Source organism: Corapipo altera, unplaced genomic scaffold (genome assembly GCF_003945725.1).
Source record: "Corapipo altera isolate COAL_440 unplaced genomic scaffold, ASM394572v1 23b, whole genome shotgun sequence".
Taxonomy (NCBI): Eukaryota; Metazoa; Chordata; class Aves; order Passeriformes; family Pipridae; genus Corapipo; species Corapipo altera.
In genome coordinates, this window is record NW_020884885.1 from 16,310,517 (window position 1) to 16,328,605 (window position 18,089).

Here is an 18,089-nt window from a genome sequence, read left to right on the forward strand (position 1 = left end):
ACTATTTGGATTACCTGTAAAATATGTACAAGTGTCCAACTCCTTAACATTTCTGTTGCACTAAGATAGAAACTTTCTGTTTAACATTAATTACCAGCCCTAGATACCCCATGCTAGAGCAGCAGTTACTTGTTAAAATAAAAAATAAGCTATTTGCAAGCAGCTTTGCATCCCATAGGTACAATGCAGAGACCTCAGTGCTGTTTGATGCTGCTTGGCTGGGAAAAGCACCTCAGCACCATGACCTTTGACTGCATCATTGTGTTGAGCATCCCCTGCATGTCCTCAGCTTTTGGAAACCTATGAGCCACTTCAGAACCCCACAGATTATCAGTAAGGGAGTGATTTATGTCTGTACAACAAAGGGGGAGAAAAGATCTGGTTTGACATCTCAGGAGAGAGAAAGCCTCCCACATAAAACATCCAAAACAAACTGCAGCATATTGTCATTATTCCTAGAAACACTGTTCAGCAGGTGGAGCACAGATACTCAAAGGCATTTGACAAGCTTTGGCTTGTTTGAGCAACTCTGCCAGACACTGTATGTACATCCTCAGAACTACTACCTCATTGTCAGCTTATGCCATAAGTACCTATATTTGTTCATGGAGCAGCACAATTGCCTCTCACACTGCATGGTCTTTCACAGCTGTGAGCCCTAGAATTGAGTGACCTGGGGTGTCCAAGTCAAGGTGTCCTAAAGTTATGCTATTTGAGACAACAGTTAACATTTTTAATGTATTACCCTCTTTTAAAGTGTGTTGTCTGGGTACCCCAAAATAAGTACAAGTAGTTTCTAATTGTTTCTAAAAAACATGAGTGTATTGTTCCCTGGTGAAACTAGGAACAGAACTAATCAATTAGGCAACCTTGTCTAATTTTTATCACTTAACTAGTAAAGGGAACAAGACAGGACTGTAAATGTGATCAAAAAATAGATGTAGTTGTAGAAAGAATCGAGTCTTCAATTGCTTCATGACAATCAGTCTGGCATTGGCAGAACATCAGCCTTTGTGGATGAACACAAAGTCTGGTAAAACTGGTTACAACAAATTGCTGGTGACAGAAATTATCCTTCATGTGACCTGAGCTTTCTCCATCCTCCAAGTGTAGGACCGTCTCCAACTGTCCTTGCTCAGAAACCTTGTAAATTTTCAAAAGAGAACATTGCTCTCAAATCTAAGAGGACTCTAAAGAAGTCCTCATATTTTGCTCTTTGTCCTCAGTATTCTGCTTTCTTTTCATAGTCCCTCATCTCCCTCAACAATTCGGCTACTTACTGTTCAGCTTCGTGAACCTGGGATAAATCAGGTCGCCTGTCAAATGATCCAAAATCACTCCCATACTATCTCTTTTCTCCTTGGACATCCTTAATGAAGTCTCTGAGTTTACTGAGCTCTCAGCTTATCTGTCTTTTTGGCTTCTAGCTGGACCCCTTTGCTGAATCTGTACTGGTGTCCCATTCAATCCCACTGTGGCTCATTTCCTTGTTCTTGTGTCATTGACCTACTGCCATGGATCTGTGCCTCTGCCCCCTAGAAGTGCCGGTCACTGGACTTGGCCTTCACTGAGCAGTGCTGGCTCACTTGCTGGTGCTTTCTGGTCTCTGTGGTGTTAGTTCTCTTCTGTGATCGTCACCTCCTCTCCTTTAGGACTGTAGATCGTCCACTGCTTAATGCTTATAATTCCTTTGTCTTCCAAAGATATTTCTTCCCGTTACAGTTCCAGACTATTTTTTTCCAGTCCTAAGACTGTTGATCCTCTGCTATGTCCTTGATCTTTCCTTAGCCCTTTCTCCTATTGCTGGGTCTGCCGTGTCTGCTCTGCTCTTGTACAGTACACGGAGAATCTGTGCGGGCAGGCAATTTGTGTCCAGCTGCAACTTGTCTTTGCAACTGCATCCCCTCCTATTTTCACCTTCTGGTTTACCAGGAATTTTTACTCTTTGGAGCCCCAACCCTATCTGATGGCCTAGGCACCTCCTGCTTCACAGGCTTCATAGGATCAGCTGTCCTCAACCTGTTAGTGAGCACTTAACTACAAAACCCATACTTCATCTCCATCTCCTTAGCCTGTCAGACTTTGACACCCTTAGCCATGCAATATTACAGGGAGAAGGGGTCTAGTCTTGATTTATGCAAACTTGTGTCACTTGTGTTTGGCCAGAACATCACTCAAATGTCTCAGCCCTTACCACTGCGCTCTCTACATCACAGATGAGCCACATTTTTAAGGCTTGCTGTTTACAAGCTGTCACTTCTCACTGTCTGTCAAAGAGCTGCCTCCTGACTCTAATGATGACAGCCTGCAAGACCTTCTTCTTGTTAGATTTCCAAATAAACCAGCTTTCCTCAAATGCATACCATGTGTTCCATGCTGCTCCTATTCATTTTTTGGGACCTGTTACTCATGGACCTCCTGTTTTCTGTGCAGGAACATAGAGGGGAAGAAAGAAAGCTACAAACTTTTTACTTTCACGTCAGTTTATAGAAAATGAAGCCTGTAAACTCACAAATCAAACAGTTGCAAGCTAAGGATTGATTCCTACCACAGACCAAATCAAAATTCGGAGCAGAACCTTGTGGGAATAGATGTTAGTCCAGGAAAGTTTTCTGACTTTTTCTTGGCAAAAGAAAAACCCTGCTATGAGCACTGAAACGTCTCTATCAAGGAGTACTTTTTGTGAGTACTTGAAGCATCATATGATGCATGAGGCAGCACATGACACCTCTGCCCTCTAAAGGTCTTGAATGGCAGATTTTGTGTGTGCGACAAGACCTGAACACTACAACTCTACCTAAAGCCTGAACACCACAACTGATACATATCAAGGGAAAACTCTCTCTCAGGCCAGTGTAAACATCAGGATCTGAATTAGGTCCTTGGTCCTGGTGGTGCAGATGTCTGCATGATTATGAGTCTATCACAAACAAGAGGAGTGGTCTCTGTAGGGATGCAAAAGATACTGTACAGGTTTATATAGGATCACATTTAAAGAATAAGATCTCAGCAAGTCATTTTGAGGCTAAGTGGGTGGCTGGCTTAGCCCTGAAAAAGTGTGAGGTATTGCCAATAGCAGAGAGTGGTTCTGCAGCCCAGTGTTGTCTTTTTTTACCCATTAGTGCTGAAGTGTCTAAATACCAACAAATTCATACTTTTGAGTTAGCATAGAGGCAACAGATGGTGTATACATCTATATGGTAATGAGTCTTAGCTTATTTTGTATCACAGGAATATCCCAGTTCCCAGAGAGGGAAGATGATTACAGTCATTCCCTGTACCACTATGTATGTTTCCTATACCTTTCTTCCCACTACCAAAGTAGAACAAACCTTCCGATTTAGCACTATTGTAATCTTTGTGTCCTCGTATGCAGACACTTAAAGCACCACTATTTAGCAGCATCAGATGATGACATTAAGAAACTGCACCATAGAGAGACGAGGAGGAAATACATCTTTTACTGACTGGCAAAGACTTTCAAAGGTGATTAGTAATTAAGAGCTTAGCGAGAAATTTGCCTTGTTAACTTCAATCATGATTCTAGGAGTAGTGTGCCACAGAGATCCCACTATCTTCATCTCTTGGGTGCTGTATCTGTATCTTTTTTACAGACAAGAAGCTGTAAACAACTTGTTATAATTCTGCTCAGTCACATATCCTTAATCTCAGTACTCAGCTAACGTTGTCTGATTTCGGCTCCTGCAGTGTCCTCCCGCTGCAGATGGGTGCCTTTGCTTCTTGCATCAGCATCAATTTACAAGACCATATTTAAACATAAGAGTGGAGAAAAGGATCCATTTGGGTAACACTGAGGAAGTACTGCATTTCTTTAAAACTTCAAGCCTCTCCTGGTATAATCAAGATGCACTGAGTGTCCAGCTCCAGAAGGCAGAAGTCAGAACAAGCAGAAGTCAGTGACAGGTCGTACTTACGATATCGCCTCGGTTCATCTTTTTCCAGTTCAGGTGCTGTGGAGTCTCCAACTACACTGACTGGTTTGAAGTGTACAACACAACCCGGGTGCCAGACTCCTGCTGCTTAGAATTCAGTGAGAATTGTGGACTTCATTCCCCAGGGACCTGGTGGAAAGCGGTGAGTAGCTCTCCAGCACCATCTCAGCAGCTGTCTTGCAGCCCAGGTGAAGGGCGGGCAGGTAGTCATCTGCAGGGCTATACAGATGATAAGGTATGCTGATCTTTAATCAGGTGGTTCCACAAGGCTCATGTTGAGCTGTGGCCTTTGACCTCCAGTGAAACTTCCTATTTAATTATTTTTGGGAGCTGAAGGGTTTCCTTTCAGTAAGCTCTAAGCTGTTATTTCACATAGCAGACAAGTACATTCCAACACTGATACACAGCATGGTCTAGCTACAACTAGCTAGGAAATGACAGGAATGTCCTTTTTAATGTCCCACCTACTGGAGTCAGGTAGCAATAAAAGCAAATGGCTCATACACACACAGGCCCTGGAGCAGCAGCCATAGCTTATCATAGCCCAGGCAGTCCTGAGGCAGGAGGACTGTGAGCATAGAGTGCTCTGCTCCAACCAGGAACTCTAGCTCAGGGGCTTCCACTGCACAGTAGGAAAGTGGGAACTGTTCTGCTGAATTGCCGGCAGCATTTTTTTCAGTGAGTTTTTGCACTTCCCTGTAATCAAATTCAAAACTCCGTGGGATAATTTCCCTACAATGGCCTCAGCAAGATCTTTCCGGAACAGATCATTAGAGCCTAAATTCTTCTCTGAAATTAGCTCAGCAATTCTTTGTGCTAATTACAGGTATTGCAATTATGCAGGAGGAGTGTGGAGTAAGGCCATCTTATGAAGTGGAATTATAAGTAAGTTTTGCTGCTTCTAATGGTTTGTGAAGACAATGACTAAAGCTCTCTTGGCCACTTTCTAGCAAAATTTCATACACATGGATTAGCACTGGCAGAGGCTGAGTTCACATCAAACAAGGCTTCCTTATACTTCTCAAGTAGCCCCAAGTTGGTTTTTTAATTTAAGGGCTTAAATGTTCTTCTTCTATTTTATTTGTGGTCCCAAGCAGATCAGTGCAGGTTAACACTGTGTCTTCTGGTGGGCATTAATAGTTTTTCCTTTATACATATGTGAAAGCCACAAAATGAAAGCTGAATGATTCTTGGCCTGAACATTTACAAGACAGTGGGCACTGTTTTTGCACAAGGTTGTCTTACAGACACTGTTTATTTAAAGAAAGGTTTCACTTGGGCCAATTCCACCCAAAACTAGATCGGCAACATGGAGTTACAGCTACTGCAGAATTTAAAGCAGGAAAAAAATAGTGGAGGAGTGCCCATACTGCAAATTGAAATGATGGAAAATGTTATGAAATTGGTCTATGTGCAGCAGGAGTGGCTCCTGAGCCACTCTCACTGGGACTTTTGGGTTTCGTATATATGTAGTTATTATAAGAAGTATTTGTTTCCCTGAAACATAGAGAAAATGAAAGCCTCATTCAAAAGTTCTAACTGCTTTTGGTTGGGTTTTAGAGGGCAAAGAGGACACAAATCCACTGCTTGTTTATTTGTCATGGTTTAACCCCAGCCTTGTACTAAGCACCACACAGCTGCTCACTCACTCCTCCAGCAGTGGGATCAAGGGGAGAATCAGAAGAGTAAAAGTGAGAAAAGAGTGGGTTGAGATAAGAACAATTCAATGGGGACACCAAAGCCACCTGTTCAAACAAAGCAAAACAAGGAATTCATTCACCACTTCCCATGGGCAGGCAGGTGTCCAGCCAACCCCAGGAGAGCAGGGTTCCATCCACATGTAACCTTGCCTTGGGAAGGCAAATGGCATCATTCCAAACATCCTCCTCTTCGTCCTCTTTTACCCCCTCTTTATATGCTAAGCAAGATGTGACATGATATGAAATCCTTTGGTCCCTTTGGGTCACCTGGCCCAGCTGTGTCCCCTCCAAACCTCCCATGTAGCCCCAACTTCCTTGCCAGTGTGAGAGTACAAGAAGCAGAAATGGCCTTGGCTCTGGGTAAGCCCTGCTCAGCAATAACAAAGATATCTCTATATTATCTATCTTGTGTTCAGCACAAATCCAAAACACAGCCCCACAACCACCGTGAAGAAAATTAAGTCTATCCCAGCCAAAACCAGCACAGTAGTTAAAACTACTGTTAAAAGGTTATATGGACCAGTGCTCATGCAGCATTTTGAAGGTGCACATTTTTTTATCATTAGAATTAGTACTCCATGTTCAAGCTTTGACTCAAAAATACACTGTACTTGCTCCAGTGCTGAAATTATAATCCAGGCTACATAGCACCTTAGTCAGATCTGATTCTTCTCTGGCTGTATATTCCCAGGGGAATAGAGCTGTATGTTTATGGCTAATACGATATTATGTGGATTTTTTTTTCTAGCCTTGCTATGAAACTGTGAAAATATGGCTCCAGGAAAACTTATTAGCAGTGGGAATCTTTGGATTGTGCACAGCTATGGTGCAGGTACAGTTTAATATCAATTTTCAAATCCTAACTAATTGTTACTAAGTAATCATAGATCCAGATATACTCTGCCCACGCTGGTTTTAATAATTTTGCTTGATGATAGAGTAAAATTCTGCAAGATTTAAGTCCTTTGTGTTTTAGTTTATTTAAAACAGGTACAAGATTCAGCTGTATGTCAGCCCTTCATTCATGGCCCAAAGTCCCATTCCTAAATGCAGTGAAAATCTCAGTCTCCAGCTCCCTCTCTCTCTCACCTTCAAGATATAAGCAGAAAGGATGGCATTGCTGAGCTAATTAACACCATGTAACTGCAGATTAACCTGTGGTTGTTTGGGGTTTTGTTTTGTTTTGTTTTTTTAATTTTGCCTGGTATGCCACTAGCAGCAGCAAGAGAGAGCCTGGGATCAGAATTCTACTCACATTCCCACTAATGTCAGATTAGGCAGAATGGCATGCATCTTACGCTCTCATGTGTCATGTATTGGCTGCAACTTAATGCAAATGCCTGATGCCTCACAGGCCCTAATTCAGTAGAGTTTTGGTTTTTATTCCACTGTTGTGAGCAGATATGCTTAGGAAAAATGCTCAACCAGATCATATGGCAGACAGACAATTTAAGACTGTTGTTAATATATTACCATACTTAAAAAAAACCCAACAAAACCAAAAAAACACCCAGCTTTTGAGCATCTGTGCAGCATTTAGGGGGTCTTTAAAAGATACACTAAAATAACCCCACCAACCCATGTCAGAGTCCTTCTCATAAATACCCTAAATATAATCAAGTTCTAAGACAATGCTATCTTTCTGACAGAAAGACATTACTAGTTTGCGTGGAAGAAACACTTCAGACAATTTAAAAATGCAAATTCATATTTCTAGTAAATGCTGTGCAATGCAGAGAAAACCCCTCAGAACACGAAAGATTTTCAGTCTGTCTTCCAGCTGCACTATGTGATTGAATCTAACTGATGATGAAAGTTTTGATGCTTTGTCACCTAAAATGATTTGGGCTCCCTCTGTTGTTTCTGTTTCAATGTTGTTCTGGCCCTAAGCGTGCAACAGCTTTTGTTTTTCATGTTAAGAATTTTATAGTTAGAATCATACAGTGGCACAACTTGAAGGACATATAGCCCATGTGACAGAAGAATCTTCTTCATCATGCCTCCTCCAAATTACAAAACAAGTTCAGCCACCACAGTTTTATTATGCAGCTGTCCCCAGACGTATTCCTTTGCTAGGAAGCAGAAGGCAGTGTACAGGGGATACTTCCAAAAGGCAAGTGCTTACTGTAAAACAGCACCCTAAAACCTAACAGTCTTATTACACTGTGGAAGACTGAGACTTGAAGAAGATTAACAACTTTATAACCATTTTTTTCTTCATAAATAGAATAGTGTGTGTATTCATATACATAGTACTCATTAACAGAAACTACTACTGATGTAAACACTAAATTTGAAGTGGTCATATTAAGTGCTTAAAATAGAATCCATACCCTAAAAATTTCTACTTGGCAGACCTTCATTTCAATGACAATTCTTTCAGTGGTGTTGCAAAGGGAAAATAACAAGCACTTAGTACATTCATATAAGTACTTCAACTGGAAGGAAGATAAGACTCTCTTCCCTGTCCCCTTTTCTGATGAAGTAATCTACAGAGGCAGCACAGCAGGTCAGTAGTTGCCTGGGAGAAGAACCACCACCTCCCTGCTACTTCTCTTGAATAGGATGAGTAGAAAGACACATACATTGTTGATGAGGCATTGATGGCCATGATTAATGCATTTTCAGTCTCCAGTGATTCCCCCACAGGGACCTGTGCACACATAGACCTGGAAAGGTAAAGTGCAATAAAGTAAACCACAGCATCCTTAGGATCAGGGATGAACTTGATGTCTTTCAAAGCAACAGCTCCAGAGGTACTCACAGAGCCCCAGAGCTGTGGGTTGCTACTATAAAATATTTTCAAGCAAAAGACATCCAAACTTTTTTTTCCAATATACCTCTTCCTGGTATCTTGTGGCTGCTCTTCATAGAGAAACCAACTCTCCCCTGCTCTCATTGTTTATTCTGTGAAACAGTAACGCAGATAAGCACAAAAGGCAGACAAACATTAGGAACAGAACAAGGGCATGAATGGGCAGGAAAAGCAGTATGTGATGTGTCTTCCTGTGTTTAAGCAAAACTAGTGCCATGCTTTTTCTTGTTGTTTCAATAAATAGGGTTTTTTACTTACTGAAAAATGATTGGGTTTTGTTTTTTTTCCCTTAGATTCTCGGACTCACCTTTGCAATGACCATGTATTGTCAGGTAGTCAAGGCAGATACCTACTGTGCATAGATACCATTTCCCAGTCTTTCTGCTCCTCCTCCAAAGGACACAGGAGAAATCTCCTTCATGCTCATTCATCTGACCTTTCTCCCCCTCTTTGTACTATAAACTGTGTATAATGCTATCTTTATGAAGATTTTGTGAATCACCCCACTTCACTGAAGGAGGAAGAAAAGAAAAAGTCAGTACTTGAACTGGCACAGGTAAGAAGCAGCCTTGTCTTTAAACAGAGGAAAACCTCCAAAGAGCAATGTTTCCTTTTCCGTGGCCTATGGCAAGACAAAGGAGGTTGCTTACAAGAGGCTGATCTGCAAACCAGTGTTAGGAAAAGATTGCACTGAGGCAACCTCTGAGAAACCCGCCAGGTTTCCTTCCCACATTTCACAGTCCAGAAGGGAGGAAGTAGAAAATGCGTATTCTTCAGCAAGAAGGTACAGAGTAGCTAGCACTGAATGCAATTGTAATTTTACTACAGTTTGCCCACAACTAAAATGTCAAGATCAAGCAGCCCTGCCTCCAAGTGTCTCAAAATGATTTTGTAGCCGGAAAGGATCATCTTCAGAAATATATTGTTTTAAAGGAGTATTTTTAATCTTATGCGCCGCAAAGTCAGGCTTTTAATCAGAATCTGTACAGTGAGATCTGGCTGTTAATGGAAAACAATATTGGACGTTGCCTCACTTACTAATTGCCAGTGGCAATAGATGGTTGACTGCATATGTTACATATATTACATTCATTAACACATACTTTTCTGAAAGGAAGTGAAAATACCCAGCATCTAACCTCAGAAAGAGGAAACCTTTCTATCCTATATTACATTCCAACTGAAATAACCAAGTATTATTTCTTGTACAAGGCACTATCACTTATACCTCTGGGAAACAAGTAATTACTTTCAGCTGTATCTTCATTTCAGTAAACAACTTGTGAGTGGGCTCTCTCTGTCAGTCTACTATGGCTTTATTTTTTATCATTTCTGTTTCAAGTTAGTCTGCCAAAAAATATCACTCATTTCTGCACTTGAAGATGTGTACAAAGCCTGTCAGCTGTTCTTCCCTGAATGTCACCATTTCATTAATTTACTTTGGGATATCATCATCTGCAGGTATGATAGAGTTTGCCTTGCTGAGGAAAAATCTTTTGCGCATTGCCCATTTGTCTGAGAGTTATTAAGACTTCAGATGCTTTTATGCTCAGCTTTTTTTTCTCCCAGCTGCATGCTGACAACAGCCAAGACACATCAGTCTCTCTTAGAACTGGAGTCACCCCTCAGTACTCCTTTTCACATGCATCTTCCTTTGCCTAGCTGTTGGCTAGAGTATACCCCACACTTTCTGAAATATCACAGTATCGCAGGAAATGCAGGAATCAAAACCATAACTTTCCTTAGCCAGGGAACAGCCACTTACTGTCCGATTTCCCCACTCATTGATAACAGATTTCTGTAGTACCCTCCTGTGCACACCTTCTAGCAATGATGTTAAGAATCAGATGTATTGTATTGTTCAAACAAATAATTCCCCACCAGCAAGTAGCCCCAGATAATGCATATGTGACAGGGAGAAGCTGGGAAAAGACACAGCAGGGAACAGGCAAACAGAGCAATGCAGATGGCCTGCTAACTGCAGCCAGCCTTGGAGGATCTCTCAGCCACTGACAGTTAGATGAGAGAGACAGCCATGAAGCCGTTTTCCCAGAAAGCTCAATGCAGCCATCCTTACTGTGACAGACTGGAAGCATGCATCAAGCTCACACAAAAAGTTAGCCTGCTTACAACAGCAGGTCTCAGCTACGAGTGACATTTTGCGTGCTTTGATTTAAAGGCAATTTCCAGCATAAAGCTGGACTTGCCAACCCACGGCCTATTGAACAATCTCCTTTACACACATAACTAACTAATCCTTTTCTGAACCTGCACCATTGACAGATTCACTCTCACTCCTTAGCTCTTGGGGTTTTTTTGTCTCTTTGCTGGTTTCCTGTAGCCTTCTTACTCTCAGGCAAAAACTACTGAAATACTTCATGGTTTCCCAGGAAATGGTTAGGACAGTCTAATGTGTAAAAGAGCAAGTATCTTCCAAAATCTTACCCCCAGGGGACATTCAGCTGTGCAGGCTAAGTTGAAAGTAATGTATTACTTGTGTGCATTTTATGTGGCTTCTCGATCACTCTCTATCACAGCAACCTCACCACCACTAATGGATTTTACTGTCAGGCTAACAAGCCTTGACAAATGTTAACATACCTTGCTCCAAGCTGAGTGAGCAGCCCACACAGAGGTGCCCTGTATTCCAAGCAAGCAGCTTACTCTTGATGTTACAATCACCACAGTGTCAATGCTCTCTGCTTCCTGAGTCAGGCTCACCTGCAAACGGTCCTGCTCTTCGTCCCTTCCCTCTCTCCACTTTTCCTTTCTTACTTGCACAGATGTAATTCCAGGTTAGATGTACCATTAGTTCTTGCCGTGGTTTATAGTTTGTACGCAGAGGTGCCCCTGCTGACAGCTCAGAGTTTCCACCACTGAAAAGCAGCATAACAGAGTGGTGAATACATTAATAAAACATTGATTTTTTTAAAGATAGATAAAAGGTAGAGAAGTCTATTTGTAGTGATCCCTGCCATTAAAAATTAACACAGAGACAGCAGGCTGATGATGGTTCAGTTGATAAGAGCAAACCATTGTGCAGCAGAACTCCCACAGAGAGCTCCTCATCAATTTGCTTGATGGTGGTGTAGGCAAAAGAGAGATCACAGACCCTTGTCCTGTGAGTCTCCCAGTAACACGTGCTGAGCTCTTAGAGAACACTGTTGGACTTCAGCTAATCCTACAGTGGAAAGAAAATATGAGAAATAGAGACTGAAGACAAGTCACATTTTGTGGTTCCCTCTAATCATTTTCCACAGTTTAGGTGTCTTTACAGGAAGATAAACTGCCTTGGTTTTCGAAAATAAGTATCTATAGGGAGTTTAAGTAACACTCCTTTTGTAAATCCCAGTCGCTGCAACAAAAACATATAGTTAGGGGAAAAACAAATGAACAAAATAGCCCCAACCAAACAAAAAAACCCCCCAGGTCACATATTGCTGCTAATAATTCTTTTTTAAATACTATCCTTACACTACCAACTGAGATGCTAATGCAACTGGTTTATAATTCTGACTGGACTGTTTTCTATATTTGATGTTATTAACTCTCTTCACACGGGCCAAACAGATGTTACGGTGCTTACAGCATTACCAGCACAATCTAATTTCAAACCTCTGAACATACTACATATTACAAGCCTCAGACTTACCATATTTTCTTTTGAAGAGTATTGTATTTCTCTGCTGACGAAGTCAGAAAATTTTTGTGATATGTAACAGCAACAATCTTTTTAAAAAACAACAAAAAAAAGATAGTTCCATATTACGCATAAAACTTCGAGTTAAACTGGTTGATTATAAATAAGTAACCTATAGTAGTATATCATATCCATTTAAAAGGCTGCTGATATTGTATGTATGCAGAGCAACACAGAAGTCATTCCAATTGCTTCTATTAGTATCTTGTCACTTTTAGTAAAGACTTTTCTATAATTTTGACTTCTTATCTTTAAACATAAAGGAGGATTCAATACATTTACATTAAAGACAGAACCAAAGGCAATAAAGGAGCACTTCTAATTTATTCTCATTGCTCTTTCTGCTTAATAACAAGATGTGAAGGCATAGGACATATGGCTGCATCTACTGAATTCAGCAGCATCAGGATTTAGCTTTTTAGATTCAGTCCAGTATACTTTTGGCTTTTCATCAGTACAATTGTAATGAAATATATACAAATATATATATATATATATATATTTAGTAGAATATGGTTTATTTTCCTGTACTGCCACTAGCAGCCAAATCTTATTACTTATACAACAGAATTACTTAGCTCCACATCATATAATGCACAATCACTGAAATTCAGTCCCGTTTCTGTTCTGTGAATACTTCTTTGGTTCTCTCTCTCAGATCATACAAACTCATAAAGGTTTATTCTTTCATTGAATAATTAGCATTTAACTGCAGCATTGTAAGATTATAATATAGAGAGGAAGGAACTGCACAGAATCTGTAAAATATTTTGTCTTGCATCAGCAGTAGGGTTGCTTTGCAAATCCACTCAAACACCCCTCTCTTCTCACAAACTGGTTACACTTTGTCCATGCCAACAACCTCCTGTCCTACCCTGTGAGCGTGGTAAGAGGCAGCCCAGAGCCACATGCCCTCAAAGTTGCAGCCTTTCACTTACCCCTTTGCTTCATTGTTGTGCTATGAATGTGGCACCAAAGGTAAGCAAGAGAAATCAGGTGTTGATTGTGGTGATTATTTTAAAACTAGACTCTTTATTTGCTTAGTCAGCAAGAATTTGCTAAGTGTGAATGATCTTCATAGATACTGAGGTAGACAATTCACAGCTAGAAAACAAGTCGGGACCTGCCATGGGAAATTTGTTTGGATTCCATTGTGAATTTTCCTAACTTGTCACTGGTATCTTAACACAGTGGGCAAGTCTTCTCAGTTCTTTGGATTTTGTTGCTGCAATTACAGTGATACATTTTTGTGCATTCATATAAAGAACAAAATTTAAAATATACATTTTATTTTTTAAAAGTTATTAAATATTCTTTAAAGTTTACAACAGAATGTCTTTTGTATTCTTTATAATCAACTGCACTACAAGCTATACAGTGAGTATATACGGACCCATAGATATGTGTTTGTGCAAATGTGTGCAAGTGCACACACACTGTATGCAATTAAAAAACCCTCCACAGCATACTAATTCTTTGTCACTTCTCATTACCCATCTTTGATTTGTCCTATCCTTCCTTACATATTTGTTTTTATTATTATTATTTAAGCTATTTACCCATTCCCAGGTAAAGATACATCCTTTCTTTTTCCTCTTAAGGGCAACCTGAAATTATGCAGTAGTCGATAACAATTCAGAAACTACTGAGAGATCAGATTTACAGTGTTAACAAAATACTCAGAGCTGAAATCAATTATTTTGTGTTTACAACTTGTCTGTTACTGATAATTTTGAAACAAAAGGACTGGACTTCTCTTTTTCTGAGGTAGTTGCTTGGATTCAGAAATTATATAGAAAAACTTAGAAAATTAATGCTAGACTGTGTTAAAATGGAACAACTAGGAACTCATACTGTGTCAGATTAGAAAAATGTCTGGTTAGCCAGGTATCTTATCTGAAGTCATGTCTAACACTGCCTTTTTCAATACAATTTATTGCACCCTACAGGTCAAACAGGTTTGCAAGCGAAATTGCCTCCAAACTGTGCATTCTGAACAACAAAAAGGTGTGCTATTGAAATTGTAACTGTAGAAGTAGAGACCCAGACATTTTAGAAGTTATTGCAGGAAAATTCATATGGGATAACCCAAACCTTTGGTGGAAGTTTCTTACAGCTCCCTCAGTTCAGTAGGCATGTTTACAGTACTTGAATTTTCTTTATCCTATTCAGTGTACCACTGATGGTCTCATTAACCACACCTATCTTTAATCCCTTTCTGACTTTGTGAAACTTTACCCTTCAGTCTTGCATTGTAGCAGAGAATTTCACAATTTCATCATGCTGCATACATTTAAAAGAACCCTTCTTATATAGATTTTAAAATGTTGCCTTTTAATTTAATTTATTCACCATTGGTTCTATACTTCAGGAACGCTAACATAATGATGCTTACAGAACTGTATGGGCACAGAGCAGCTGTATTACCTTTACAGCCTAATTTGTCTTTCCACTAAAGCTTAACCCTAGGTAATTGAGTATGCTATCGATTTTCAAGATCCCATTGTTTCAAACAACTAAGTCCAGTGTACCTTCCCCTAGTAGCTATCCTAGTTGTCTTTGCTTTTGAAATACATGTTGGCATAGACAAGGCTGTTTCTACTTTAATCAACAACTAGACTAGTATTTCACCTGACATCCTGCTGTTTTCCCTCAAGTACACTTAACATAACCTGGGAATATCAGGCTTAGCTGATTAGGCTGGCTGTGTAATACAAAGTAGTTTCTCTCTGCATGGTGATAATTTTCGAAGAGACTTAAGGACAGCCTATGAAATCTCATCCCAAGTTTTGTCTTGACACATCAAAAGTTCAAAATGCAGAGCCCTATGTTTCTTACCTGCCATATGTTAAAACCCCAAACAAATAAGGAATTGGTCATTACTAACTCTCCTAGCAAATGCCATTCGAAAGACTGTTTTTCTGAAATCCCATCAGTTGCCTACATAGGTCATTTTACCCTAGGCCTTGCTTCCCTCCTACCCCCACAATAAACTGTTTCCCCATGGAAATTCTGTATATTCACTAGAAATCCTGGGGTTTGTTGTCCTGCAAGAACAGCCTAGTTTATATTCTTCCCTCCAACAGCTAGAAAGCATTTACCAAATCTACACCAATGTGTGTTAGACAACTAAATAGATGGCCTATAAGTCATCTTGTATTGCATGGTTTTTAATGAAGAAATGGCTGATCAGTTAAATGGGTTTCTCAAACAACTCACTGGTATCTTTTATGCAGAAATAGTTTATGCAGAACATTTTGTTACTTTAGAATTGCTTAACAGCGACTTCCCTCTAGTTGTGGTTAAAAGAATAATTTGAAAGGATGGGATAATTATGCACTATAAACTTCCCCCTATATTCCTCTTATAGAATATAATTCTACTATTACAGAATATAGTTCAAATCACAGCCAACAAAATAAAACATAACTTTAAATAATTAAATCTATAGAAAACAAAAATCTATAGAAAACTACAGCATAAAAAAACAACTGCTAATGTATATTGCTTATGTGTTTATGTCTCATATGGACAGCATAAGAGTTTCAGGTGTAAAGCATTCATCCTAAAGATTAACTAAAAATTACTCTAGAAATAAAGGGATTTCAGGACCTGGTTTCTTAAAAGTCTGTTCAGATGCACCTCACCATCTCCCTTTTCCACAAATACCTTTCCTTGGCCCTAAAGCTTAAGGCCATTGCTGCTTCAGCCCTTCCATCTCTACAATACCTGATCAGTCAAGGTCCCAGTCTTTCAAATGTGGAGAGGATTCAATTATTTGTATTGTATAAATTTTAGGGTCCAATGATAGACATCTTACATGGCTTTATGAAGTTCAGGTTTGATATTGACTTAGGAGACCATAGTCCCTACACAACAGAGTAAAATAAGCACTGTAACCAAGTAATTCATGCAGCCTAGTTATAGACTAAGTAGTGACTGAATCTGAATTGCTTTTAATATCCTCAGTTCCTTGATGCAAGCCTGCAAGTGGCTAGATGAGCACTGTTATCAAGCAGAACTGTCACTAGCTGCTTAGCATTCTCCAGAGAAACTAATGCTGCAGGGATGCTTTTTTTCCTTTTTGTTTCTTTCTTTTAACCCAGTTTACTTTGGAAACTTGTTCAGTGTTACTGTATCATCCACGGATGCAATTAACAGATTCTGATATCTCAGTTTGAATAATAAGCATCCAGAATATCGAGTTAAAAAATACCTCATGTTAGAAATTATGTCTTTGCTGTTCTTTTGAAATGTTCACCTGCATCCATACACTGTTGAGGTGAGTGGAGCAGCATATGCATCCCCACAGTTTGTATTGTGGCAGCCCAACTATCCAAGGTAAATTCTACAAAACAAAAAAAGAGAAAGAAAAAAAAGGGGGTGTGGGGGAGGTGTTCTCAGTTCTCTCATTTTCAGGCTCTCATTTCTCAAGGAACAGAACCATCCTTCCCCCAAGGGAGTTAAATCTGTTTACAAATGCAATTAGAATGAAGCATTTACAAGTACTCCAGGAAAAGAGCACTTCTCCATGGTGCTGATTCTAGTGCTTTTTTGGAACCCCACCTCTCACTATAAGCCTATGCCAGATCTCTTGTCACAGTCAAAGTGACCAAAAGCTTCTTTACAATCCTCAGAGCACCACACAACCCTCCTCTCTCCCCACCAATGGCCACTGTCTTTGCACCTGTATTAATTTCATTTGAAAGTCATGTTGGCATTAGTTGAATAGAGAGGCTGCATGGAGGTACAAGGGAAGCTGTTTGGGTAAATTCTTCATGCTGTAAGCTCAGCTGCAGGAACTGGACACACAAGTATTATAGAAACAGTACTATTTCCCCCTAGAAGCCAGAGGTGCTTTGACTATTCTCCTGCTGAGCAGCTAAGTTATACTACTTGGTCTCTCAAGAACAGGGTTGCCTCAAAACCTCATGATTGAAAACACTCCTACTTTTGGGGGAAAGACAGAAATTGTGAACTCAGACCTGTGCACAACTGAAGGAATTATGGATTTGCATATGCAACCACAAGAGAGTACATAGACTGAATTGATGTGTCATATAATTACTAACTCCCTTTCCCTAAACAAAATAACTCACCAGCTTGGAAGTACAGCTTGTTGTCATGGAACTTGCTTGGTATTTGGTGCTAATAAAAATTGAAGTTTTAAATCTCCCTGTGAAGTCCGTGCATTGAAGTTCTTCCCTATTAAACACCTTCTTATTCCTAACTGTGCACCACAGCTGGTTACCCTGACACAAAACAATCTTCATTATCAAAAGGTCCTTTGAAATAAGTACTCACAGGTTTAAAAGAAGAATTATCACATGAAAAACTGGCACAAATAAAAGCTTGCTGCAAATCACACTCCCTTGTTCCCGATGCAATCACAAGTTAATGTACATTCAAAAAATCTGTGTATGTTCTTCTCAGAACTAGAATACTCCAATGCAAGCAATCTTTGCTATGGATCACACAGGACTCCAGTTTATCCAAATGTCTGCACCAGGAAAGGTGAGGAAGAAAAGGTAAAATAAAAATGACAGGTATGAAAAAACTTAAATGAAAATTAAGGGAGAAGGTTGAAAATGGACAGGAGACCTGAGCATACTGTTTTTCCCCACTATAAGGTACAAAAATACAGCAGTATCCTATGAAATATGTGGTCAGCTTATTCAGAACAGACACTGTTCTTTCAGAAAAGCCCTCCCAGAACAGAATCAGGGCTGCAGCATGTTCAAAGTCTCTCTTCAAACTATTCTGCTGAGTCCTTGTGGTTTAGCAGATTTGGGGGGTTGAGTCTTGTGTAGATAGTGGTTCTCTCAGTTGTTGGACTAAAGCAGTCCTTCTCTGTAGCACGCTGTGATTCAGATCTGTATGACAAAAACAATATGCCCCACTGGTACTGCTGCTGGGGTCAC

The 18,089-nt window shown here is 40.0% G+C and overlaps 1 protein-coding gene across 8 annotated transcripts in view; it reads left to right on the forward strand.

Moving 5' to 3' along the window:
* Positions 1–17,343, forward strand: part of TSPAN4 (tetraspanin 4) — a 355,539-nt gene extending 338,196 nt beyond the window's left edge. For all 8 annotated transcript variants that reach the window (XM_027641996.1, XM_027641997.1, XM_027641994.1 and 5 more), the window contains 3 exons: positions 3,964–4,095; positions 6,402–6,485; positions 8,762–17,343. In XM_027641996.1, coding sequence (XP_027497797.1) covers positions 3,964–4,095; positions 6,402–6,485; positions 8,762–8,830 — 285 coding nt within the window. In that variant the 3' untranslated portion in view covers positions 8,831–17,343. The remainder of the gene's footprint in view (positions 1–3,963; positions 4,096–6,401; positions 6,486–8,761) is intronic.
* Positions 17,344–18,089: the final 746 nt, after the last annotated feature.